Source organism: Ctenopharyngodon idella, chromosome 22, assembly GCF_019924925.1.
Source record: "Ctenopharyngodon idella isolate HZGC_01 chromosome 22, HZGC01, whole genome shotgun sequence".
Classification (NCBI taxonomy): Eukaryota; Metazoa; Chordata; class Actinopteri; order Cypriniformes; family Xenocyprididae; genus Ctenopharyngodon; species Ctenopharyngodon idella.
In genome coordinates this window covers 19,276,335-19,304,122 of record NC_067241.1, presented here as the reverse complement: position 1 = coordinate 19,304,122, position 27,788 = coordinate 19,276,335, and the positions used below count along the sequence as shown (strand labels likewise).

Genomic DNA, 27,788 nt, shown 5'->3' with positions numbered 1-27,788 from the left:
CCTGGACAAGTCAAAAGAGTGTCTAAACATAGATTTCCTTCATTCATCTATTTTTTTTATTGTATTGTACTGTATTGTATTTTCATGTATCCTGCCAAAATGTAATACTTCTGATGCTTAATGTTTACTGCTTCTAATACTGATGAAAATGAATTAGGCTGTTAGTTGACACACTTTGCTGATACTGTAATATGTATCCATGTAGGACTCCATTCGGCTGGATGGGTGGAGTCCAACGCAGTATCATTTCTGTCTCTGATGGGCTTTCCAGAAGTAAAGATGATGGAGGACCAGGTACTGAAAAAAATGGATGACAGAATTTGAAGCCCTCACCTTGCTTCATCTATTTTTACTTTTTGTCTCTCGTTCTTACCTCCTTCTGGAGTGTGGAAAGTGAGGGGCTCAGACTGGGGTCCTTCTCCTTTATAATTAAAGACACTTACAGCCAGTGCGTAATGGGAGTAGGGCTGCAAATCTCCCAGAATCTTCTTCTCCTCATTACTGTCCGTCGTCACAACTGAGGTGTTTGTCGGCTTCCCCTCCCTAACACGCTCCCGTCTGAGGTGTCTGCTTTCTGGGCCAAAGTGCAGCAGATAAATCTATAGGATGGATGATAGACAATTTGTTGAAGATATTTTACATCTCACATTTTTTCGCTAAGCTTAATACAGCACCGTATGTTACCTTGTAACCCTGCAGACGGCCCCTTACAGTTTCTTTGTTCACGGGCGCCCATGTGACTTTAATAGCAGTGCTGTTGATCAGAACCACTCCCACATCCAGAGGGGCCTCCAGAGGGTCTGATAGGGAGAAAGAGCACCCGCATTTTGATTCCCTTTAAAACGTCTGTCTCAGGATTAACGTGAAACTAAAATCTTTGTTTAATTGGGGTGAATTGAGATGTATAACCTTACAGGAAGATGTCAGGAAAAGTAGCAGCAAAAATATCAAACATGACAAACTCACAGTCCTCTCCTGAGTATCCAATGGCGGATTTGGGCTCTGGACCTTCTCCCATCTCATTAACAGCTTGCACTTTAATGTCAAAGGCAGAGAAGTTGCCCACATCTGTGACGATGAAGGGTGGAGAGGTGATGTATTTGGTGTGCCAGGACGGACCGCTGCCCAAAACTTTCCTCCACATCACTTTATAGCGAAAATCTGGGCCGTTGAAACTCCGCCTGTCCAACTCCTGCAAGAACACAGACTCAGTCTTGAGCTAAAATGTATCTTTCTTTGAACAATAAGGATTTCAAATGTTGGCAGTAAGTACAGGGATTCCTTTTTTATCAGTTTATTTACATGAACTGTCTGGACGAACTGATTCACTAGAATGAATCAGACTTTTTCAGAGATTGGATCATTTAGAATGAACCAATTCACTATAATGAATCAAACATTCTAACATTACTGTACATATGAGAGAGAGTGAGATGGCCGTTTAGGATGAACTAATTCACTATAATTAATCATACTTTTCTAACACTACATGTGAAAAAGAAAGGACCGGTTAAGGTGAAACGATTCACTAGGATGAACTTCCAATAACTTTTCTGCCACTGCATATGAGAGTGTAAGTTGACAGTTTAGGATGAACTCATCCTCTAGAATGAATCAGACTTTCCAATGCTAGATATGAGAGTATCAGATGACCGTTAAGGATGAATTGATTCACTTGAATGAATCAGACTTTCCAATGCTAGATATGAGAGTATCAGATGACCGTTAAGGATGAATTGATTCACTTGAATGAATCAGACTTTCCAATGCTAGATATGAGAGTATCAGATGACCGTTAAGGATGAATTGATTCACTTGAATGAATCAGACTTTCCAATGCTACAAACGTATGAGAGAGAAAGGGCCTTTTGGGATCAACTGATTCACTAGAATGAAGCAGACTATTCTAACACTACATATGAGAGAGAGACAGAGAGGACTGTTTAGAAGTGATTCACTAGAATGAATCAGACTTTCTAACTCTATATATGACAGAGAGAGAGGACCATTTAAGATGGACCAATTCACTAGAATGAATCTGAATTTTCACTACATAGAGAAAGAGGTCTGGTTAGGATGAAACTATGTGAATCAGACTTTTCTAACACTACATATGAGATAGAGGAATGTTTAAGATGAACTGATTCACTAGGATAAATCAGACTTTCTAACACTATGAGAGAGAGGATTGTTTAAGATGAACTGGTTCACTACACTGAATTAGAACTTTCTAACACTATACATAAGAGAGAGAGGGGACCATATAGGATGAATTGATTCACTTGAACCAATTCCTTTGAATGAATCAGACTTTCAAGTGCTACATATGAGAGATAGGACCATTTAGGACATGCCAACTCACTAGAATAAATCAGACCTGACAATGCTACATAATAAGAGACAACCGTGAGTGTGAATACTTACGTTTTAAGTAAGCAATAAGGTACGAGAGACTGTGCTGTGTCGTGCCTGCAACCCCTTCAGCCGTGACTTATTCACTATACAGCACAGCCTCTCTTACCTTATTGCTTTTATAAAACGGTTGCCACACAATACAAATATTAAAGCCAAAAATATGTATCAATGCAACTTTCATGAAGTAAACTTTCACTAAAAGCCTTCCTTCCGCCGGAAAAAATAGTCCCTGACCGTGAACAGCAACAGAAGTTACATTATTACGCCATTAGATGGCGGCAAAGACTGTCTTTATGAGTGTGTCAGTCAGTAGCAAAGACTTTTACATTGAAAAGACTGAATTGTTGTGAACACGGAACAAGACGCAACTGACAAATGCTTTGACTAGCGCTGTCAGTCACGGAAAACCCCTTAATTGTTAAAAGGACAAGATATTGCAGTGGATATTTAAACAGATTTTTCATTATGAACATAGGACTGACCTGAAGGAAAATGCTAAATCTGAATGCAGATAATAAACTCACTCTTCTACATAATACAGTAAACTTCAATAAACATTATCAATTGAGAACAAACAGTTTACGTGGCTAAGAGTGTTTGCTAAGGGTGTTGTGTAGTGATACACAGAACCGTTAGGTGAAGCGATCATAGCCGTGTTTCATCGTGAATAAAACACAGCTATTGACCAATCAGAATCAAGGACAGGAACTAACCGTTTTATAAAACATTTTAAAAACAGTTGGTTATGCTACACCACTACTTGAGCTACTGAAAAATGTAGTGAAGTTAGCAGCGTCGCTATTTTTTTTTAGTTAGTTACTTGCCAACACTGCAATAGCACATGTAGGCTACATCATATAGACTCCTTTGATCTAACTTTTTTGTCTATTTTGGAACTGGTCCAAGCTCCAGTTCACTATCTGCTCCTGTTCACATTCTTTTATGTGTTCCATGGGAAAAAAAACATCATACAGGCTTGAAACAACATGAGGGTGAATGCATTAAGACAGAATAATTTTTGTTCTGAATTGTGCAGCGCACCTTCCATGTGATGACAAGGGTGCCTGGGTCGATGGAATCACTGCGCACTCCTTCAGGGTTGCTGTCTGGAGCTGTAGAGGACAAATCATAATTTAGTGCCAAGATGTTCTAACATGGCAATAAAACTGTCACTTCAGATCAGCCACACACTGAGAGAAGATGCAAACACAAATTCAAAGTGTCATACAATGATTCAAGAGACAAAACAAATGCATCACCATTTGCGGTACACAAGCATTTTCTTTTTCAAGACAATATAAAAGTTCACACACACACACACACACACACACACACACACACACACACAGTGTTACTTACGAGCAGCTGGTGTGGAATAGGCCTCCGTTTCCTTGCTCGGGTCACTCTTGCCGATGTCATTGATGGCGATGACTCGGAAGCGGTAAGAAATGAAGGGCTTCAAGGGAAGGGTAGTTCGCTGAATGCTGCCAGACACGCGGCTTAGCTCCTCCCATTCCTTTCTTTCAGATCCCGTCTCCTCAAACTCGATCAAATACTCTAGATACATAAACACGTATATATACACACATAAAACAGGAGAAAATGGGGGGGGGGGGGGGTAATGATTTCCCAAAATGGGGTTTGTGAGTTGATGAAAAGCTAATAATGGATTCAATAATCATTTTAAAAAATATTTATTCATTTTATTTTTATATATTTTAAGTGTGATTTAAAGGTGCAATATGTAAGAATTTTGCAGTAAAATATCCAAAAACCACTAGGCCAGTGTTATATATTTTGTTCACTTGAGTACTTACAATATCCCAAATGTTTCCAACTATTTGTAAATCGTGAGAAAATTCAAATTTTAACCAAGGCTCCGGGACGTGTGAGGAGTACACCCGTTACCCTCCGTTTCCGGTTTTATTTTGTAGAAACCATGGAAACACCAAAGACGCTTTGATATTTACATGTTTTAACAGACAAGGGAACAACTGTTTTGATATATTTATAGACAGAAAACTAATTATTGTTATATAGCTCAACACGTTTAGTCTTATTGTTTAAATCTAATTTTCTTGAGTATCATGCTTTACCACGCCTTAGTGAAAAACACTATTTTGTGAAGTAGCTAACATAGCATAATCAGATGCAGCTTTATTTTTAGTAACAGTAATACAGCATTTTCTCCATCATACAATACGATTTAAAATTAATTGCATGCCATTTATCAACACAAGCCATCCAGCATTTATGCTAAAATCGATCTATCTTACTGCAGTGTCTCACAGCAGCCACCGAGCGAACGCACAGAGTAACGTTATAACATCATTTTCAACACGCTCAAATGTATCTAATATGATAAACAGCGCTGCGTTACCTCATACTCATGACCGGAAAAGCGGAAGCGGCGCCGGCGACTGTGGCATAATAAAAGTCCCGCTGCTCGTGGTGTGTTGCTCAATCGCTCCAGCGGCCTCGTTCAGCTCCCACAACACTCGGTCCTGCTCTGCTTCATACTACAGTAACGTTAATAATCGCATCCATGAACATGATTTCTTCCCGTGTCCTATCCCGATTCTTTTCCACCGGCTGTGAGGTGAAGACCACATGTCCCAAGACTCCGCGCTCAAACTTGGCGTCATCAAGCTACGCCTTTGTTTTGAATAGGCCTCTAGCGAACTCTAGCGGACAGAAAATCCTACATACTGCACCTTTAAGTGTCCAAAAATGTCAAAAACCTTTTTAGGGGCGGCCAAACTGCAATATCACATTTTGTTCAACCATCAACTTATACAACATTTGACATTTAAAGGGAAGAAAATCAATAAGCATTTCAAAAAATTAACATGTATTGACTGCATACACTTAAACTATGTTGCATAAACAGAAAAAAAAAAAAAAAACATATACTGTACCTAGCACAGGGCTGTTGTGATCCTCTCCAGGTGTCCAGCTAAGTGTGACACTGCGTTCTTTAGGTTCGGTCATCTGTATTTGGGTCGGAGGGTCTGGTCGGTCTGGTAAATGAGGGTTGACAAAGAGGTCAAGGGGTAAGATGCCAGTAAAAACAAGGCATCTATGATTTTAAAGGTTATTTCTTGAATCTGCCTACAGCAAAACATGTCCTTTTGTCCTTTTTGTAGGTCACATTATCATACAACACACAACACATACAGCTATACAGATTTAGACATGGCCATGTTATAGAGAACAGGCCGATTATAAAGTTACCTACCAACGATAGTGATGGAGCCACTCGCTTCTGCCATATCCAGAGTGGTAATGACTTCACAGGTGTAAATCCCTTCATCCTCTTCTTCAACATCAGGTATTATGAGGGTGGATTCATCTATCACGTAGCTAAGATATTTATGATTAATAATGTTCATGAGATCACATTATACAGTTATTTTGCAGCGTTCTGAGGGAAATGAAGGTATAAAAGCATACTTGTCTGAATCAGAGGACTCTGTGAGCTTCTGTCGGTTCTTCCTCCACTGGATTTGAGGGGAAACCTGCCTGGAGTCCACCTGGTACTCACAGGTTAGGGTCGCTGACTGCCCCTGCTGAATCCGCAGAGCCAACGGAGGTTTCACAATCACTGTCTTATCTGGAAGACAAAATTTCTATTTGTAAAAAATATCTTGATTTTAAGTAAAACAAAAAATGAAAAGAAAAAAAGAGATTATATTAATAAAAAAAATATTATTTTATTAACCAGTATTTTCTTATGGAAGCCCGTTTCCACCACAAAATAAAAAAATAAAAAGAGTAATTGCAACTTTTTATCTCAGAATTCTGACTTTTTATCTCGCAATTGCGAGTTATAAAGTCACAATTCTGAGATATAAACTCACAACTGCAAGAAAAAAAGTCAGAATTGTGACTTTATATCTCAGAATTCTGACTTTATATCACGCAATTGTGAGATGTAAACTCGCAATTTGTGAGATAAAAAGTCAGAATTCTGAGATAAAAAGTCACAATTACTCTTTTTATTTTTTTATTTAGTGGCGGAAACGGGCTTCCATATTTTCTTGCCTTATGTTTAAGTGAAAAAAGTTTTATTAAAAAAATTTACCTAAAATTAGACTTGTTTTCAGGGAATATATCCTGAATTAATTGTATTTTTCTTAACCTACTTTTAACCTGTTCGATTTATTATTATAAAAAAGCAAAGTAAAAGAAAATAACTTATAAACTCCAATGATGATGATAATTATAATATACAATAACTAAAATGTGCATAATATCCTGCATGCAATTTTGCTAAGAATATCAGAATATAATAAAAGCATCAACCAAAGAATTAGTGTAATGAAAAGGAATGATCCTAACGGCCTGAAGTGAAACCAGTTATAAATCAAGTATGCATGAAGGCATGAGCATTCACGCATGTACAACTCACTGAGTACATCCAGCTCAGCGGTGATGGTGATTTTGCTGTTGCTGACAGTGCAGGTGTACTGGCTGCTGTCATTACGGGAGGCGTTTCTGATCTGTAGAGAGCCATCGGATAACTGACTCATCCTTGGGTTGGCTATAAGTGCGCCCCAGGACTCACCCTCCCTGTGAACACACAAAATATTCATTTTAGCCTGTTTGAATGAATGCAATGTGCAATATTCCAAAAACACTAATATTTAGAAATGCTGACTACTGAGTGTGATTTTGCCCATGACATGTGCCCTAATGGACTCCCCACAAAGCAGTTTCCCCCCAGCAATAATAAGGACAGCTGGCTGGAGCAGTTCTGGCATGTGAGGAAGGGACACCCCACAGGACCGAGTCTGTCTCACCATGTGACATTGGGCTGAGGAGAGCCAAAGGTCTCGCAAGCCAGATCAATCGTCTGTCCCTCTGCCACAGAGTACAGGAGACCGTCTTCTGTCAGAATCTGGGGAGGCAGTTCTAGAGAAACAAAATTGAAAATATATTATTTAGTTTCCAGAATTCTCAGGACCCAAAAATATACATTTTCTTAAAACAAACAAACAAACAAAAAACAACAAAAAACATTTTTTTAGAGCTCCTTTTGAAAATTAATTTACCTATAACATAGACGTAGGCATTGATGAGGATAGATCCGTGCTTATTGGCAGCTTTACACTGATACACCGCAGTGTCGCCGAGTTCCACATTCTTCAGAGTGAGAACACCATGTTTCAGGCTGCGTCGAGGGTCTGGGTCAATATCTACGTAAAAAAGACACATCAGTACATCAATACAAGACCATATACCATATACCAAAATATCCATTAAGAAAGGGATTCCCAAACTTTTTTGTCAGCTGAACCTCTTTGACCTAAAATATTTATTCTAAGTAATATTTAAATCATTTAGCAACACATTTGCATGGTCACGCTTCTGATGTCGTTTGACTGGTCACATGACATGCAGGTAAACAAGTATTTCATATTCTTTAAGTGTTTTATTTCGATTATTAAAATGTTTATTTTAAAATGATTTATTTATTTACATTTTTTATGATTTTATTAATTTGATTTTCATCAATCAAGAACCCATGAAATCCCAGTTTGGAAACCCTGCATTAAAGGTAGGGTAGGCAATTTCAGAGTAGCTAGCAATAGCAAGCTAGCTTGAAAGCATAAGGTCCCACCCTCCCTTTAGAGCGTTCTCCAAAGCCACGCCTCCTCCAAAACACATGAACGCACACAGCAGATTCTTCAAAGCGTCACGAGACAAGAGATGGCGTTAAATTACCTCATGTCTCAAAGCACATAACATTACAATAATAATTAAAGCTGCAAGCAGCGATGAAAGGGCCCTTGCACCCAGGGCCACCGCCACTTGTTGGCTTTAGGAAAAGAGTCATTTCGACGTGCCACACTTCCTGCTGCCAACAGGTGGCGCTTCGCTATGTAGATGTCTTCAGGCCAGGACTATTATCAAACATATGAAGTTTGGGGCAGATCGGACATTGTATGCCGGAGTTACAACAACTTCCTGTTTCGTGGCATTAATCACATACTTTAGCACTTATCCAAGTGTTGCATGATTTAACGTGTTTCTACCATGTTTGGTACTTCATGGCATATTTAAATGTGTTTCTGGGAATGAATTACAGTGCAAAGCATGGCATTTCCTGTTGCCAGCAGGTGGTGCTATGACTAACTGAATATTGGCATATAGATGTCTTCAGGTCAGGACTCTTATCACACATGTGAAGTTTGGGGCACATCGGACATTGTATGCCTTACAACAACTTCCTGTTCATGGCGAAACATTGAAATTTGTCAGGCCGCCACAGACACGCCCTTCAGTGAAAACTCTGGATCTTCGCAATATAACGTCGCAAAGGCCTTAAGATTAGACTGACCAAATTTGATGTTTATCTGATAAAATCTCTAGGAGTTCATTAAAATACAACATCTGGAAATGGCAAAAACTGCACAAATTTTGCAGAGAAATATCTTAAAATATCTCAAAATAGCTCACTTCCTGTTGGGTTTTCAGATTTTGCACCAAGGGACTTTTTGTAGGGATCGGGCTGTTACATCTCTCTACCTGAATTCCATACTTGGATGTGAAACGTAGCGCGAAGGGCACTTAATTCAAATTTTGAAATTGAAAAAATGCAGAGAAGAAGAATAATTGACAATAGGGCCAATTACAATAAGGTCCTCACACCATCAGTGCTCGGGCCCTAATGAACGTAAACAACTTACAGAGCTCTAGTTGTACCGTCTGACTGCTGCAGATTTATTTCGCCGTTGATAGTGTTGACAGAAACGCATAAATCCAAGTCTGAGGAGGTGACCAGCTCTGGGTAGAATGTCACGGTTTGTCATCTCGTAATTACGGTTACAACATGGCGTGAACGCAGCATAAGCCTGTTGTTTTGGTTCAGGAACTGTAAAAGGTGGCTGCAGTTTTGGTTGTGGTGCTCGGTGACTGACGTCTTTCTAACTCTGCATAGCCTTATGGAAACCGCTGATGACATGTGATGTCTGCGTGAGCAGGGTGCGCGGAGGTATGAAAATACATATGTTGACAGGCAGGTAGAACAACGAATGCAATAAATGGACAAACATTTTTTGATCCTGCGACTTCCACAGAAGATATATGTACATGCTTTAATATTTAGACCACATCTGTTATTGATTGCTATCAGGATGTGAAGAGAGTTTCAACCAGTATATCAAAAAGTGTTTACAAAACAAATTGCCTACCCTACCTTTAAGCCATGGAATGTTTTCTGACTGAATCAGTTACCAGTAAGAAGATTGCCGTTGATGCTCCAGGTGACCTCAGGGCTTGGAATGCCATCAGCCTCACATTCCAGTTTGACCGTCTCTCCTGGGGCGTACAGCTGGCTCTTTGGTTCTTTAGTCCAATATGGGGCAGCTAGACCACCACAAAACAAACAACTAATCATGAAAGGCAATAACTGGCAACAATTATACAACTTTTCAGAAGGGATAGCCAATAAGCTTTTATCAAGCAATAAGCAATTATACACCAATCATGCAGAGCTAACAATGTAACTCCTGACTGAGGTTGTTGCTTTCATCAGCAGAGTCTAATTTAATTTTTTTATGTCATCCACCCAAATATCTCCTCAAGTTCACACCCCACATCTAAATCTGCAGAGGAAGTGATCTGGCAGTGTGAAGCATACTGTACCTTCCACAGTGATGCTGTAGGTGTGAGTTATCATGCCTTGCACATTCGTGGCGGTACACTGGTACTCGCCGCCGTCAGACTCTGAGATTTTCATAAAACGCAGAACTCTGTTATAATTGTCATTGGAGGTGCGTGACTCAGACAGAACTCCATCTTTCCTGATCCACTGGATACTGGGAGCGGGCCTAATGAAGGAAACAACAGGATGTAAACAAATGGGACACTTTTTAAGGAAGTAAAAACGCTAAAAGTCACACAGCCAGAGCAGCTTTGACTTACAGGCCCTGAACAATGCATTCCAGATCTAGACTTTGGCCACTGAGCACCAGGTAGGAGCTGTGGGAGCCAGTGGGTCGCATCATTTGAGGCCTTCTGTTACGCACCGAGTTAGCTACAGATACAGATGAAGACAGAATTAGTGAGGGAAATGAGGAGAGAGAGCAGACAGACAGACAGACAGACAGACAGACAGACAGATAGATAGATAGATAGATAGATAGATAGATAGATAGATAGATAGATAGATAGATAGATAGATAGATAGATAGATAGATAGATAGATAGATAGATAGACGACAGACAGACAGACAGATAGATAGATAGATAGATAGATAGATAGATAGATAGATAGATAGATAGATAGATAGACAGATAGATAGATAGATAGATAGACGACAGATAGACAGATAGACAGACAGACAGACAGACATAGACAGACAGATAGATAGATAGATAGACGACAGACAGACAGATAGATAGATGGATGACAGACAGACAGACAGATAGACAGACAGAGACAGATAGATAGATAGATAGATAGATAGATAGATAGATAGATAGACGACAGACAGACAGACAGACAGACAGACAGATAGATAGATAGATAGACAGACAGATAGATAGACGACAGATAGACAGACAGACAGACAGATAGACGACAGACAGACAGACAGATAGACGACAGACAGACAGAGACAGATAGATAGATAGATAGATAGATAGATAGATAGACGACAGACAGACAGACAGACAGACAGATAGACAGACAGACAGATATATAGAACGACAGACAGACAGACAGACAGACAGACAGACAGACAGACAGATAGATAGATAGATAGATAGATAGATAGATAGATAGATAGATAGATAGATAGAAAGGTTTTATAAATCAGTTCTGCTTTGTCAAGGTCAGTCAGGATCCACTGCCTTGATGCTTACAGGGGACAACAGTGAGTTTGATGGGCTCTTTGAGCACGATGATGCGTGCGCTGGGGAACTGAGTGTTGCAGGTGTAGTCTTCTCGGCTGTCTGCCGCAATCACATGAGAGAAGTACAAGTTTCCATCGCGACCCTGAATCACACGCTCGTTTTGCTGAATGTGCCGCAGCCCTTAGAGAAAGAGGAGTAGAAATAAATGCATATATATATATATAGATATTGCTGGGATGTTCATGTTTAACATGGATAAACCAGGATAAAATCAGACTAACTTTTGTCCATCCAGTGGATGACCGGGGCCACGGTGCTGTTAGGAGGATTACAGGGAAGCACCACACTCTCTCCTTCCTCCACCTTCTTTATCACCTTCTTCTCCTTCTGTAGAGTGGGAGTGTCTGCGAGAGAGAATAAATTAAAATTACACTGCCGTTCAAAAGTTTGGGGTCGGTAAAAATGTACAAAGTTTTTGAAGTCTCTTATGCTCAACAAGACTGCATTATAGCTTGTCAAATTTGCCCCTATTTAGGTGTGAGCAAAAACATGTCGTTTTTGTGTGTGTCCCTTTAAATGCAAATGAGCTGCTGCTCCCGGCCCCCTTTCCAGAAGAGGGCGGAGCTTTAACAGCTCGTGCTTCGGTCACTCAACAACAACAAAGTTGGAGAATCTCACGCAGCCAAAATGAGGATTGTCAGTAACGGTGTTCAGCCTTACATTGTTCAAACCGGAGTCGACACTGATGGAGAGACTCAGGAAGAAGTTACAACTTTTAGACGTTTCTGAATGGTTAGTGGATAAATTTATGTAGTTGCTGTGGAGTTGATTCAACTCATCCACTAGCATGTGCCGTCATGTTAATCTTTTGTGTTGAATTGACCCTCGTTTGTGAAGCAGTCCGGCGTAAAATGACGGCATGACAACAACACTCTACTACAACAACTCTTCCTCTTCTCTAAAGCAGCCCAACATGGCCTCACCCCCTTTGTTGTGTGTTCTCGGGGGCGGGGTTTATGTAAATTTTAGGGTTTGTGATGTCACCAACCCAGGAAGAAGCTGTAGTCCCTACCAGCCGTTTATTGTAGTCCTTAAAAAGCGATTTCTGTAAAAGAAAATATCTCTCTTTGCTTTGAACTTTGAGCGCCGTAACTTTGCAGATGTTGTTTATGCTCAAACAGCAACATTACACACTAACTAAAGTTAAAAAAAAGTGAAATCATAATCAACCACCCCTTTAAATTGTAGTGTAAATGAATAAAAAAATTATTAAATTTATTCTCAGATTTGGATGGGAAAGAATTAAAATTATTATTTACAATAATCGACCATTTCAAATACATTGTATCCTTCTGAGAAACTGCTAATTAGCTAGCAAGTAATTATATACAGCACAGCTGACAAAACAAACCAACACCAGAATGCAATTAAAAACTACATAACTAGTCCAACATTATTTATAAAATGCCTTGGCTTGAAATTATATGAAATAAGTGTGTGATGGTGCACATATTAATGTGGCCATCAGCACCAGCTGTGTGTGGAGTTCATAATATGTAGGCTATTGTTAGCCCTGCTCATGCTGAGTACTCTCACTTCCTGCACATATTAATCCCAGAAGTGGTCGTCCCCGCTGACACACTTACACGACTCACACTGGTTTCTGAGGTAACTGTTGTCAGGGAAACTGGCAAAGAGGTCGGGACAGAGGAAGGGAGACAGGTAGATTGCTAGATAGATGTGTTGTTGTTGTTTGTTGTTGTTTTTGTACAATGAGCCGCTCAGTGTTGTGTTTGATAGCGATTTGGGAAGCAATCTGGGATTTATATTCGTTCTGGAATTCTCTCGAAGTGCTCGTGTGACTGGCACACACGATGAGCTGTAATTTTCCTCTAAATGACATTTTCTGCGTATGACACAACAGGGGGCAGGGGGCTTGATTTTGGGCTGTTATCTGCTGAGCGCCAGATTCTCTCAACAGAAAACTCGCCACATGTGGTAACGTCAGGGATATCAAACAGGCAATCGTAAGTGTTGTGGTAATGAGAGTGACTTACTCTCTGTGACAATACGAGCCTCGTTAGACACCGCCGTGCCGAGCTCGTTAGATGCGTAGCAGTTATATCTGCCCTGGTATTGGTGGATGGGTCCATCCTTGGCTGTCAACGAGAAGGTCCCAGAATCTCTGGACACTGAGAGGTCAGGGTCTTTAGAGGGGTCAAACTCCACACCATCTCTCACCCAGCGGAACCTAGTAATGATACAGATAAAAAAATAAGCGACAGTAATTTTTAAAACAACATGGAAAATAAATTAAATTGTTATAGTGACAAATTCTTTTTCTTTCTTTTTTTTCCAACCAATCCCTTTATTGATTAAAGGGTTAATTCAGCCAAAAATGTAAATATTTTAAAATGTAATACTATTTCACAACATTACAGTGTTACTGTTTTTTTTTAATCAAATAAATGCAGCCTTGGTGAACTTTTAAATACAATAACTTTTGAACTATAAAGGTATACATAACTCCTTTTAATACACCTTAATATCAGGTATTTTAAGTCACTGTAACCACTTTACAATGCATTATAATATTTGTAGTCAATGGAATGTAATTTTTAAAATATACTGAGTGGGACATATAGACAGGCCTGTCCTTTTTCTTATGGATCAAATAGAAAAAAAAGATAGATTTATTAACAAATAGACATATTTAAAACTACTTAAATCATGTTTAAAAAGGGTAGTTAAATGCAGAGGTGTAAAGTACTTGAGTAAATGTAACTAGTTACTGTACTTAAGTATCTTTTTGGCTACTTTGTAGTTGTACTGAGTATCAAAGATATTGCCAACTTTTACTCTCTACTTGACTACATTTTTGAGCAGGTAAACGCACTTTTTACTCCACTACATTTGTGATGAGTAATGCAATTACAAATTACATTTTTCATGGCAGTTAACTTTTTCTGCAGCAGTTTGTTTCTGATATAAAGAGATATCACCATCTAAGGGCATTGAAGGTACTATATCTTGTGCGTTTTGGCTTTACTCACCCAAAACTTGTCAACAAGGATACTTTACGTGAATGTGAGTGCATTAGCAGGTAGTTGCTGATCGCAGGTGTTCAATTTATTAGATGAGGAAATGACTGCAGCTGGTGATGAGGCTCAAACCAGCACATACAGTAGACTCTGACTATTTAATGTTTTATTTATCCGCTATATTGACAAGACCGTTTTGAAGGACATTGGTTTACTTATGACATTTCTGTGCACTTGAGCTCAACTGAGACTTGAGAGTTTGTAGACGTTTAAAAGGTTGTTGTGTCGACCTTGATTTATTGCAGCATTGAGGTGTTCAGTTTTATTTTGATTTTAGAAAATAAACTTGATTTCTCATCTTACAAATCAATTGTTTCTTATTTTCACTGGCATGTCTCTCAGGACTAGTGCATCTCTGAGCCTACATTCAGCACAAGTAAAATACTGTTAAAATCAGACTTTTACTCAAGTCATATTGGTTACTTGTAACTTGTAGTGGAGTCATTTTCGATGTAAGGTATCAGTACTTTTACTCTACTACGGTTTTCAGGTACTCTTTACACCTCTGGTTAAATGTAAACAACTACATTTTTAAATGTGAATTAAATAAACCGTTTTAAAAATGTCTATTTACAAAGTGATTATTTGCATTTTTATTTTTTTAATTAATACATTGATCATTTATTCATTTTATTTTTAAGTGGCACTCCTAGTCTTCCACGAAATATAGACCTATGACTAAATGACTGGACATAAAAGTCATTAAAGACTTTAGTCTTTAAAACACATCATATGATAATAGATTTAAAGGGATAGTTCACCCAAAAATGAAAATTCTGTCATCATTTACTCGCCCTCAAGTAGTTCCAAAACTGTATAAGTATCTTTGTTCTGCTGAACACAAAGGAAGATATTTGGAAGAATGTCAGTAACCAAACAGATCTTGCCTCCCATTGACTGCCATAGTATTTATTTATTTTTTCCTACTATGGTAGTCAATGGAGGGAGAGACCTGTTTGGTTACTGACATTCTTCCAAATATCTTCCTTTGTGTTCAGCAGAACAAAGAAACTCATACAGGTTTGGAACAACTTGAGGGTGAGTAAATGATGACAGAATTTTCATTTTTGGGTGAACTATCTCTTTAAATGTGTATTGGTTATTATAATGTAACTGTGGCTGTGGTTACAGTTATTTATGAAAGAATACAATGCAAAATACAACGCAATATATAAAGGCTTCAAATAAACGGTTACCAAATTATGCAACTGTGTTGCTATGGATACTAACGTGGGTGGGGGATTCCCAGTTGCCTCACAGGTGAGTGTGATGTCATCTGCTGAGAAGGTGGTGACTGACTCTGGCTGGGCGGTAATCACTGGGGGGCTTTTCACTGCGTAGAGAGCACACAATCACACACAAAACATTCAATTACCCTGTACATTTCTGTAAACTGTGAAGTTAGCAAAGCAACACCCTTAAAATAGAAACAGACATCTATTTCCAAAGAGCTATAATAACTTCAGCTCATTTGTTAGTTGCTTCAGCTGTGGATGGGGAAGGCATATTAGTCACAGTAGTTAAGCAGCCTTTCCGCTGACCTGCTTTAATCACAATATTCAAAACAACTTAATGATCAGCTGCGCCACTGACTTCAGTTAAGTTTCCCACTAAACCTCAACAATGTTCCGAAGCAAGTGCTCCTGAATCTCACCAACGCACACACTTGATTAGTTCCAACAGACATTTGCAGGAAACGGAATATCGTCCATGTCATTAGAAACTCCCAAGTGAAAAGAGGGAAATGAAGAATGCAGTGTAATGCATGCAGAGGTAATACATGAGATTAGGTGAGCCCGAGATGTTCTCTAAGTGTTGGTTGTTTTACGGATGAGTGGCCCGTGAAAGAACTGGAGAGCAGGAATAAATTGAGACTAGAGGAATGAAAGAGCGAGGCAGACAGTGAGAACATAAAGCATTAGTGATGTAATCTGCGGACAGAGTCACTGAGGCTATAAACAAGTGCTTATACTAGACACAAAACAAAACTGATGTCTGGGAATGATTATAGTGATTCCTCGCTATGCAGTCTGTCTGTATATCTATATATATGGCACACAACCCTGGAAGAGGTCAAGAACAGGTGATCAGGAAAGAGGTAAGAAAAAAATTAAAAGGAGACTGTTCAAAAATTGAAGTAATCCCTGGTGATGGACCATCATATGGACTATTAACCATTATAACTGGGAGGCATGGCCACCCCTCACCCATCTACGGAAGATAATCATTAATTTTAAAAGACTCATGCCTTTAACGCACCCTCCATTTTTTCACAATCATTCCCACACTTCTGAATATAACAAACAAATTTCTCAGCCGATCAGTTCGGGCTGTTTGCTGCAGGCCGTGTTCTGTTATCGGAATGAGTCTGGGAAATGTTAGTTGAGTACATGCAAAAACATATTTTACATGCTAGAAATACTCACAGTCTCTTATTTTGTCTGTCCATTGAGTCAGCAAGGGGGAAAAAGAAATCTTTTTAGTTTACAGTAATGCACACCAACAAAATGCACTTATATTGTACACACATGAACATGCAGAACATACACACACATACACATACACTGTGCCTTTATGACTGCTATTCCTAAATTAAGCTAACTCCTAACATCTAACCCTAATGAGGACTAGATTTTTTTACTGTATTTGGAAGGACATTTTTAGTATAACAGACAAGTGCACATGCACAAACACACATTTGTTTTTCTTCTTCTAACTTTCCATTATATGGATATTTTCTATTTTAAATTTCTATTTTTTAATATTTTCTATCTCTTAACCCTCACAGAAACCATTTAGCATTTTTAGATTTAAGACATTAGCCTATTTATTGTTTATTTGGTTGTTGTCCTCATGAGCTCTGTTGGTGATGTCAGGTTTTACTATCCTCGTGACCAGAGCCGTAACCACCATAGACATTGAGGGGGACAAGTCCCTCCCCCATAATTAGAAATGGCCAAATTGTCCCTCCGCCAGTATCTGAAATGTACTGCTCTGCTGCACTTCATTACGCAGCTATCTGTATGTTGTTAGGATGACAAAAAAGTTTAAAAATTACATTTTTAGTGTGGTGACTGATCTGCCTCAGCGGTCTAACAGCGCTCGTCAATGTCAAAATGACTGAGATGGCCAATCAAATCAAAGTAGACGGGGTTTACTGTGTTCACAGAAGCAGAGTGTGAATTCCAGCGCGAAGCATCAGTTTAACGTTGAAAGAGAGTAAGGTAAGATGTAAATAGCGAAACATTTAATACATGTCAGCTGTTTTCTGATAGAAATGTTAAAAGACCGACAATAACACTCAGTGATGCAAACTACTCTACTTTTTTTCTTAAATATGGCCGTTTTGGATAGAAAATATGCATTTAGGCTACGTGATTCATGTGATTCCAAACTGAGTGTGACGAGACAAGAAACGTTTTACTTCGACATATTAGGCATAAAAAATAAAAGTACATGTGTGCATATTTTCATGCAAATTATTGCAATCCTATTTGCAAATAGTTCAAAAATGATTATTTCCCAACTAGAATTGACCGTTCGCAAAGACCCGCCCCTTTTAGTTACTGTTGCTACGTCCGAAAAGCCATGCCGATCTCTCGCCACACATCATGTTCTCACGCAGTGAAAAATACATTGCGGAGCAAAGAGGACACTGACAACACGTCGACAGACAAGACAGAGCAGGTTATTTTTGATATGAAACAAATTTTGTCATTTTTAAAGAAATTTAAACAATAAAAAACGTTTTGTGGCTCTTTAATGTGTCGTGACAGATCGCTGTAGCGCCTCAGCTCAAACGGCTCGTGAACCGATCATCTCTTCCTACTAGTTCATTTATAGCATCAAATAAACATGAATGAACATCAGAAGGTATGTTGTTTCAATCACAGAAAGACGTCAGTACACACCATTTTTCAAGTTCAAGTCCACCTATGTTAATCTGCTACTCCCCTGACTGCTTTGTCGGACAAAATGGCGGATTCGGCGTTATGATTGGTTAGATTGCCTGTCAATCAATCTCCTGGCGAAGGGTCAATTAGACCTAGAATTTCCTTCACTGTTCTGTTTCTTTATGCTTTATATATTTATTTTTTTAAATTGGTCCTCCCCAGTGTTCAAGACATGGTTACGGCCTTGCCCGTGACGACATTTGCTCCGACAGTGAAGGTAAAACCTGACAAACAATGGTTTGTGATGGTACCTCCACTTTTTGGAGGTAAAACAAAGAAAACACATGATGCCAGTTTAGACACCTGGACCGTCGTCAGCTGGCCAACAAGAGCCACACTAGAGATAATAAGATGCTGGCAAAGCAGAGCTAAAATAAACACCCTCCCTAGCTATTTTCCTTCCTTTGACTTCAACCACCCTTAGCAAGACTGCTTGGTACTGCAGTCCCAACAACTTAATAAGAAAACAAACGCGCTGAATGCCTGAAAACTGCAACACGGCAGTGAGACAAGAACAGAGCGTTAGCATATGGGCCGGACCCGGTCAGACTGTGTGTGCTGGCTGAACATTTTAATGTGGGTGTGTTATTGATCTCAGTGGTCACATTCATTTCCATGTTTCCCATTTAAAGGTCACTAATTTAAAGTCAAGAGAAACCGTGACCTTTCATGTAGATGTAACTCTTCACTGACATCTCTTTCTGGTGCATTTCTGTTTTGTAGTTTTCATCATCTACTCTTTTTCCTCTTCTTTTGTGTGTGTGTTTGGAGGGGTGGGAAAGAGAAATGCTCTGTTACACTGATACATGGCTGCAATCTTAAATTGCAGATGTACAATAATAGCAACAAACCCAGTGCTGTTTATAGCTTTAGGACGCTTGTAGCAGCTGCTGTTTTTACAGTTCCTGCTCAGGTGGGTTTCAATCACTGTGTCCTTTCCAATCAGGCATGCACTAGGCGTTTGGATCAATAGTATAATCAATTGAGCAATTAAACTTGCTTAAAACTGCTCATTCTGCACTTTTTAACTCACATACACCTAACAATAAGCCATAGCAAACATTATAATACTGCAAAAATCAATGCAAAAAAAGAAACTCACCATGCACTTACATATTTAATGCAATGTAAAATCCTGTACTCACATTTGGATGGGATGTTGATCATGGTGTCCCCGGGCCTTGGAGCCACAGACAGCAGGAGGAGAGGGAGCAGGAGAGCAGCACATCGCCCCCTGCTGCCCACCTGCTGTTGTGACGTGGCAGGCATTACACCTGCTGGCAGGCACAAACACAACGGGCCAGAAAATTCTCAAGATTATCCCAATCAGAGTAGAGCACTCTTCACGGTTCCTTCTTCCTGTATGTCTCTCTCGGGTCCACACCCTCCTGATGCACACTTACTGCAAGAGAAGAGAGAGAGAGAGAGAGAGAGTGAGGGAGGGAGGGGCAGGAAGGTGGAGACCCACGTATAGAAAAAAAACACTCAAACCTCCACATGGCCCAGGACAGAGGGAGCCAGAAGAGCCAAAGAGAGGGGTGGAGTTAGGGGCACAGTAAGAAATGGAGGTGCATGACATGCTGTGACAATATCGGTCAACCTTTACAAAAAAAAAAAAAAAAAAAAAAAAAAATGCAGTGGTACCATGGTAAAGTGATAGTTTCAGATGGCAATGCCATGGTACACAATGATTATCAAATTAATTTAATGTACCATGCTATTTAAAGTACATTGTTCTCCAAGGTATTTCAAAGAATACCACGGTAGTCCAACAACCATGGTAGAACCAAGGTACTTTTTGTAGTTTAAGCTTTATATAATAATAATTATTATCATTATGATCATCATCATTATCATCAGTATTTATTTAATATTTATCAATATTTTTATAATGTATTATTATATTTATTTATTAATACTGATAATATCAGTATATTTATATTTAATTAATATTTAAAATAATTACAAAATTATAACAAAATTACTATTTAATATGTATCAATATTTATTCTTACATTAATACTGATAATATTTATGATATATAATACTAATTTATATTATTATATAAATCTATTTTGGTCATTTGACAGCTTATTTTTTCCAATAACCCATGGAAATGTTTATGCTTTAAATGTAGTTATCAGTCATAAAATTAACATATTCTGCAGCTAAAACTTCTATATCAAGGCACTACAATATTTACAAAACAGAATACAATACATTTCATTGATATAAATACTAGAAACCATTTTTATAGATGAAGCGGCCATAAGTGAAATATCCTTATCAAATTTATAAAGTAATTGACTCAATGCATTTCCTCAGCAAGATCTCAGAAGATCTTAATGGTCACACCATTAATAGATAATGATGAATGGAGGCCAGTGCAAGCAAAAAGATGAATATTAAATAATGTCTGGGTCTTTTTGAGGAGCCTCTTTAACAGAAAAGATATACATCTATTAGAGCAGCTATCGCTCACGCCACAGGCTTATGAGCTACGCCGCAGGAGGAGTTCTCCATCTGTACCTGGGCCTGCCAATTGACACCGCAAAGACCTCTGTGTGTGGTTCCATTTATCAGCACTATCACAGGATCAAGCAATCGTCTTTTTCATTCACTTGCCTTGATCACACTACTGTATAAAAATGAGCTCCCCAAGGACTTGTGATAAAACCTTCAGACAGAGAATGGGGATGAAACAATATAAGAAGCGAGAGGTGGATATTTTTCTTGGCTCGGGCAGAGCGTGTCTGACAGCAGCTGGCAGCTATGCATATCTTTAGCTGGGGCACCGCTGTACCCTGCTGGTGCCAAACCCTGGAGCTGACTGACCTTGGAGCAGAAGGAAAGGTTGAAGGAGGAGTAAAGCACAATCATTCACTTTCCAACACTCGAGCACACGCACAAATACAACCTCAAAGACCAGACTCAGACTAGCATGAATTTCCAAGCTGGTTTCATGAAGGTCTATGGTGGTTTGGTGGCAGACAAGCACCACAGGGCTGGATCACAGTCCCATGAGGCCCCTAAAAAAAAAAAACATCGCCGGACTCGCCTCCCTGGATCTTCCCAGCTACATTTGCTGCCCCTAGTGGCAGACCCCTTAACATGCATAAAACAGAAAATCTATACTATTTTGTCAAAATTAAAATAAAAAATACAACAAAAAAATTATATTAAAATTATGTCTGGAATGTGCGGTCACAAAAAATTCAGCGAAATTTCACGAGGGAAAGGGAACTATTGCTCAAAATTGCAATAAAATGTGGCTGGACGATATGACCTAAAATCAAAATCTCAGTTAATTTAACACTTTACCTCGATTACGATTAATGAACAGATTTTTTTGTTTTGTTTTGTTTGTTTTTTTGCCCTCAATTGTTAACTTTAGAGTTGCTTGAATGTTCAAACTGGCAACGATGGCTTCACGTAGAGTCACATGACTACACACACAGTAGTTTTTAAGGGGGAAATTATTAACAGGATTAAAAAAACGACATAACTGATATGGAAAAATTACATCGGTTAGAGGTTCTAAATTTCGATTTCGAAAGTTTCGATTAATCGTCCAGCCCTAACAAACATTATCAAAACATATTTTTTGCTCCCCTCATACCACAACAAATGTTTTAAATTTAATGGTATTCAAAACAAACAGAAATGAAAAATATAATACCAACATAAATTTTAGTGCCATTTTCTATAGACATCTATAAACGGCAAGCCTAAACGAATTTATTTAAAGTGAAACTGAAACTACCAGCATGTGGGAAATGCTCTAAATAAACTTTGGCTCATGTACCTCACAATTGGCATGAATCCAAATTTCACGACCAGTCTCCACTGCGGAATCTGCGTGGGGAAATCTTTCGCCATCACGATCCCAATCGCATGAATTTTTATTGAAATGACTGGAAAGATTCGCCAAACAATGGTAAATGTGACCGCACCTTAATTATTTTTATGTACTGGCTAATAACTGATAAATGGGTCGATCTAATATTCTCAATGTAAAAACTGTGGAAATGAGAATACACGGGCTGATAGCCTATATATTGACTAAAATTAAAAATCTGATATGTTAGCAATATTGTACATTCTTTATTATGCTGATGTAATTTTGTTGTTTAAACTAGTTAAGAAGCCTGACCCCAACATACAGTACCAGCATCCGAAATACAGCCTACCATGCTGGTCTTTTCAACCAAGAAAAACAACTGTAGGAGGAGGACTCATAGTTAATTTTTATAGCTGGAACATTTGAGTCAGCATTTGAGCCCACATAATGTTACTTACAGGTCACATATGGAAGATTCATACACATAATGTTGGTGTAGCACCTCAGTCTTGGATTACGTGGCTCATTAAGCATAGTCACCTCGTATCGGCGCTGTGCCTGCAAATCTCTTCATGAAAGCAAGAATTAGAGGAGAGAAGAAAAGGAGGAGTGGAAGGGGTGAAAGAAGATGACAGCCAAGACCGTAATCCATTCCTCCATTAAATCACACAGCTGCCCAAATCAATCAGTCACCTTTCCTCTCCTTTCATCCTCTAGACTCGGAGATATTAGTATGAACTGATCAGAGGGGGAGGGGATGTATAAGCAGCCAATTAGATGCCAGGTAAGTCTCCGTTGGCCTTTAACAAATGCCATCAAATGAGGATGAATCGAGTCGGCCTTCATTGGATTTCACTAGCACTGAGAGGTGCTGAGCGTAGTCCGATTAGCCCTGTCACACTTCTGCTCCGGAGGGAGCCAACCGCCAATCAAACTAGTGCCCAGTAACATGATTAAGCAGTGCCCGCTAACTAGGTGACCAAGTCAAGCATGACTGACTTGCAGAGAATAGAGCAGGAAGGGAGGGGTTTGAGGGTGTGGAAATGAAGGGGAGTGTCACATATCCATGAAATGAGCTCCAGGCACTACTTGAACCCCAATGTGCTGATAAGAACCTTGTCTATCACGGCTTACATGGCCTCTATTGCTGATGTGAGAGAGATTGACAACGGCCAGAGACTCTTAGCACCACTGTGCAGCTGTTGCTGATAGTATCTAATCCTGTCACCTGCCTCATTACCGAGGGTCATAGGCTTAACGTCACTGATTCCCTGCAGCGGTCGGGAAACGAAGACAATTATGTAGTTTCCGTAGAACAGATGTGCATGCAAAAAACAAAACAAAAACAATAACATTCATAATAAACATACCATGCTTTCAACGCCACAGAGAATTGATGCATCATCCCACATAAACAAACTCTGTAATGTCAACCCTGAGGCAACTGAAAAACAAACAATTATCTTTGCGAAATGGAGCATATCACTTCACTCGCAGCACATACTGCTTGAATTTCAGTGGAAATCATTTCATCACAGAAACTTGATGTTTTTAATGTAATCACAGCAAAGGTTGTGTGGATCGCAGCTTCTAAAAAAAGACAGCTTTGAAAAAATGAACTTTGAAACAAGAAAAGGGAGGTTCTTATTTAAGCACATTAATAGTGAGAAAGATGTATTTTTAAAAGACGAGGTGTTATATAATCTTCAGTGGACCAACTTGCTGCACACTGGATTTCAGTAGATGAGAGCTGAAAGCTAAACTTATTCCTGTCATGTCAGTGGGATTCAAGAAGTGTAAATCCTGCTCTTATTTGATCCTGAGGTTATCCAAAAACTAAAATTGTGATTATATATTGGCAAAATACTTTTTTTTTTATAAGGGGATCTATAATGCCCCTTTTACAAGATGTAATATAAGTCTCTGGAGTCCCCAGAATGTGTCTGTGAAGTTTCAGCTCAAAATACCCCACAGATCATTTATTATAGCTTATCAAATTTGCCCCTATTTGGGTGTGAGCAAAAACACGCAGTTTTTGTGTGTGTCCCTTTAAATGCAAATGAGCTGCTGCTCCCGGCCCCCTTTCCAGAAGAGGGCGGAGCTTTAACAGCTCGCGCTTTGGTCGCTCAACAACAACAAAGTTGGAGAATCTCACGCAGCCAAAACTGATGAATGTCAGTAACGGTGTTCAGCATTACATTGTTCAAACCGGAGTCGACACTGATGGAGAGACTCAGGAAGAAGTTACAACTTTTAGGATGTTTCTGAATGGTTAGTGGATAAATTTATGTAGTTTCTGTGGAGTTGATTCAACTCATCCACTAGCATGTGTCGTCATGTTAATCTTTTGTGCAAATCCAGTGTTGAATTGACCCTCGTTTGTGAAGCAGTCCGGTGTAAAATGACGGCATGCCGACAACACTCTACTACAACAACTCTTCCTCTTCTCTAAAGCAGCCCAACACGGCCTCACCCCCTTTGTTGCGTGTTCTCAGAGGCAGGGTTCATGTAAATTTTAGGGTTAGTGTCAAATAAATGCAATAAAGTGCTCAAATAAATGCAGTAATGGAGAGCATAAGAGATTTCTTTCAACATAGCTCTTTTTAACATTAAAAAAATCTTACCGACCTCAAACTTGTGTACGGTAGTGTATACATACTGGGCCACTGTATCTTCAACATAAATAACCTCTCATTTTGAGAGGATGTAATGGTCATGCCAATTACAAAGAAGAGTCTCAATGATTCATTTCAGAGTATACAGGCTACAGGATAAACCAGCAGGAGGCCGTGTAGACTTCACTGTTCTGAGATGTAATATCTCTTATCTGTTCTAAAATCATCATCTACTGCTTGCATAATTATTTTCCCTGCACCCTCAAGCAGCTAGCGAGAATATATGTTCTAGCACACTCATTTAAAATTAGAAACAAAAAAAATGCAAATATTAATCTACACACAGACGCTTTCTTCAAACAATACCCTGTGTTCTACCATTTAGCACTAAGAGTGTTTATCCAGTGAAAGTCATCTGTACAGTATGTGTTTATAAGGGCTGGGCTCTGTCATGCCTCCTCTTTAAATATTTACCACCTCCAACTGTGAGGATGCGTGTCAAAGACTGAAGGAGAGAGAGAGAGAGAGATGGAGAATAAATGAATACATGCTTGCCCTCCACCCTCAAGACCTCCCCGAGGGTCTGTCTGTCTGGAAAGCCGAGAGACGGACAGCAACAGAAACACAGATCTGAAGGCGAAGAAAGAGGGACAGGAAAAAAAGAGGGGGAGGAGATAGGTGACTGAAGGTAATGGGAAAAAAGAGGAGTGGCAGAAGACAAGGAGACATAGAGGGGGGCCTGTAATTTGCAGAGACCCCCTGCAGGGTAAATTATTTATAGCCTGGCCTTCCCTACCGGTACAATTTGCCCTGAATTCACCTAAATTCATAATTCATATCAGTTTGTTCACTGTATATTTGGTCTGGGACCAGATTGTCCCCCTCTGTGCACTCAGCCGTCACTGTGTCTGGGTCTTCTTGAAGACCAGCATCTTATTTGCATGAACCTGTTGCAGGTAACTCAAGGGTTAAGTACATATAGCGATGTAGAGCAAAAATAATACTAGTTCCTGATCCAAGCAGACAAGCTCCACACAATAGTGTGCATGGAATGCTAAATTACAGATTACATTGATCCCATTATACTCTGATGATAGTGGTGAAAGCAGCAATTATTGCTAACTAATAAAAAGTCAATATTCCAGAGAGACTATGCAATATTTGTCTTTTAAACATGTGCACCAGTGTTCCCTGTACAGTAGTGAATCGATGGAATGTGAATATAATGGCAAGAAACGTTTTTCAATTGAGTGCCACTTTCCCAACATTCGTTTTATTATTTTTTAAAGCTATGTAATTTATGGTTGCAACTAGGCCTGCCGCAATAATCAATATATCCACTTATCGTGCAATATATGTACATGACCTCAATCATTTTTGGTGACGCAATATATCGCCCATTATGTTTACATGATAATAAATGTCACCAACATTTTGCCAATCATGCTGTCATCTGCAGTTCCTACACAGAGACAGGTCAAAAAAAAGCTGTTATTTGAGGTGTTCTTTCCTGACAACTACAGAAGAACAAGTCTGAATGCTCTCAATTTCAAAGCCGCAATCCACTGTTCCGGTTCAAATATAAATGTCTTTATTCATACGGACATCTGACTGCTAAGTAGGGTTTGTGTTTTCAGCAGTAGTGCATCCTTACTTTACTGAGAAAAGAAGCTCAGGGGAAAATCTGTAAATGGAAAATCTTCATAGTGCCTTTTGTGCATCTGAAGTTTTTTTTTTTTTTTTTTTAAACTTACTTTGTACTTTTTTTTAAGAAAATATTGACCATTTATTCTAGTTTTTTATTTAGGATATTACATCTTTTGATCCTTCGTTTCCATGATCTACAGAATTAAATGGTCGTTGTCATTTGAAAGTGTGTAGGCCTACTTGCATTATTATGCTGTTATATTATGATTATATATTCAGTGGCATAAAATGGTCTTAAAATAACAATATTATCGTTTATCGCAATTATTTCTGGAACAATATATCGCACAACAAAAAGTATTTATCGTGACAGGCCTAGTTGCAACAATAGTGTTTTTTGCTGTTTATGCGGTGGCCTGGATGAATGTGAGACTCCCTGAAATATAGGATGGCTTGACACTTCACATTTTTATCTTTTGAACGAGAACAGATAATTTGGATACAACAATTTTATGAACATCTTCAATTCAAAACCCAGACGACATCATCTTGTTTAGTGCAGACATCTGTCATTCAAGGTATGCTTGTATAGATCGTTTCTTAGACTGGTCTGCCATTGCATGGTTATGCAATATTGGAATATTTGTGAGCAAGGGATTTTCTTTACTGTACATAGGCTGCATATATATATATATATTTTGTACTGTATACTGTATTATGGTAGGTTGTCGATCATAAGACTCAGACATTGTGATTTCTCTTATTAGTAAAAAAAAAAAGAGTGGATTCTGATCTATTCTGATTGGCGCACAATGTTTTTTTATTGTTTATCAGCTGGAAAAAGTAGAGTAACACTTTATTTTGATGGTCCCCTTTAGACATTCTCTTGACCAGTTTTGGAGAAAGTTACGCATTACAATATTGCGTTACTCCCTAAAAAAGTAACTAATTGAGTTACTTAGTTACTTTTTATAGAAAGTAATGCGTTACATTACTTTTGCATTACTTTTTCTCATCTGGGCTGAGCTGTTTGTTCTATTTTTGGCAAATGTGAAGGCTCTTTTACACAAAAAGTGAAATGAATAAGCCTCAAGCTTAAAGAAATGCAAAGTCACGCCTGTACAGAGGGCACAGTTCAAACAAACAAGCCTTTCAGCTGTGCTGCCATTCTGCAATACAGAAGAATAGGACTCAGGAGAAGTAGTAAAGGAGTAAATGTATGCTCATATAGAGTATCTCAGGATGACGTGTTTTTGTAGGCAAAACCCGGAAACGAGTTATCATTTTAGGACTTGGGTCTATGGGTTTTTTGAATGGGTTTTTGCTAAATCGCCTGAAATAAGGTCTGTGGTTA

At 38.9% G+C, this 27,788-nt stretch overlaps 1 protein-coding gene across 5 annotated transcripts in view; it reads right to left on the bottom strand.

Moving 5' to 3' along the window:
• The window catches only part of l1cama (L1 cell adhesion molecule, paralog a), a 62,717-nt gene that overhangs the window by 9,068 nt on the left and 25,861 nt on the right, over positions 1-27,788 (bottom strand). For 4 of the 5 annotated variants that reach the window (XM_051880197.1, XM_051880199.1, XM_051880198.1 and 1 more), the window contains exons 2-22: positions 19,477-19,733; positions 16,805-16,819; positions 15,609-15,711; positions 13,335-13,528; positions 11,559-11,681; positions 11,287-11,457; positions 10,345-10,456; positions 10,066-10,250; positions 9,655-9,786; positions 7,470-7,613; positions 7,218-7,329; positions 6,827-6,987; positions 5,869-6,028; positions 5,654-5,778; positions 5,334-5,435; positions 3,775-3,972; positions 3,457-3,527; positions 967-1,192; positions 685-800; positions 374-599; positions 175-297 (exon numbers count right to left, since the gene is read on the bottom strand). In XM_051880197.1, the coding sequence (XP_051736157.1) occupies positions 175-297; positions 374-599; positions 685-800; positions 967-1,192; positions 3,457-3,527; positions 3,775-3,972; positions 5,334-5,435; positions 5,654-5,778; positions 5,869-6,028; positions 6,827-6,987; positions 7,218-7,329; positions 7,470-7,613; positions 9,655-9,786; positions 10,066-10,250; positions 10,345-10,456; positions 11,287-11,457; positions 11,559-11,681; positions 13,335-13,528; positions 15,609-15,711; positions 16,805-16,819; positions 19,477-19,600 (2,923 nt within the window). In that variant the 5' untranslated portion in view covers positions 19,601-19,733. The remainder of the gene's footprint in view (positions 1-174; positions 298-373; positions 600-684; positions 801-966; positions 1,193-3,456; positions 3,528-3,774; positions 3,973-5,333; positions 5,436-5,653; positions 5,779-5,868; positions 6,029-6,826; positions 6,988-7,217; positions 7,330-7,469; positions 7,614-9,654; positions 9,787-10,065; positions 10,251-10,344; positions 10,457-11,286; positions 11,458-11,558; positions 11,682-13,334; positions 13,529-15,608; positions 15,712-16,804; positions 16,820-19,476; positions 19,734-27,788) is intronic. The other variant, XM_051880201.1, reaches the window with a different exon arrangement.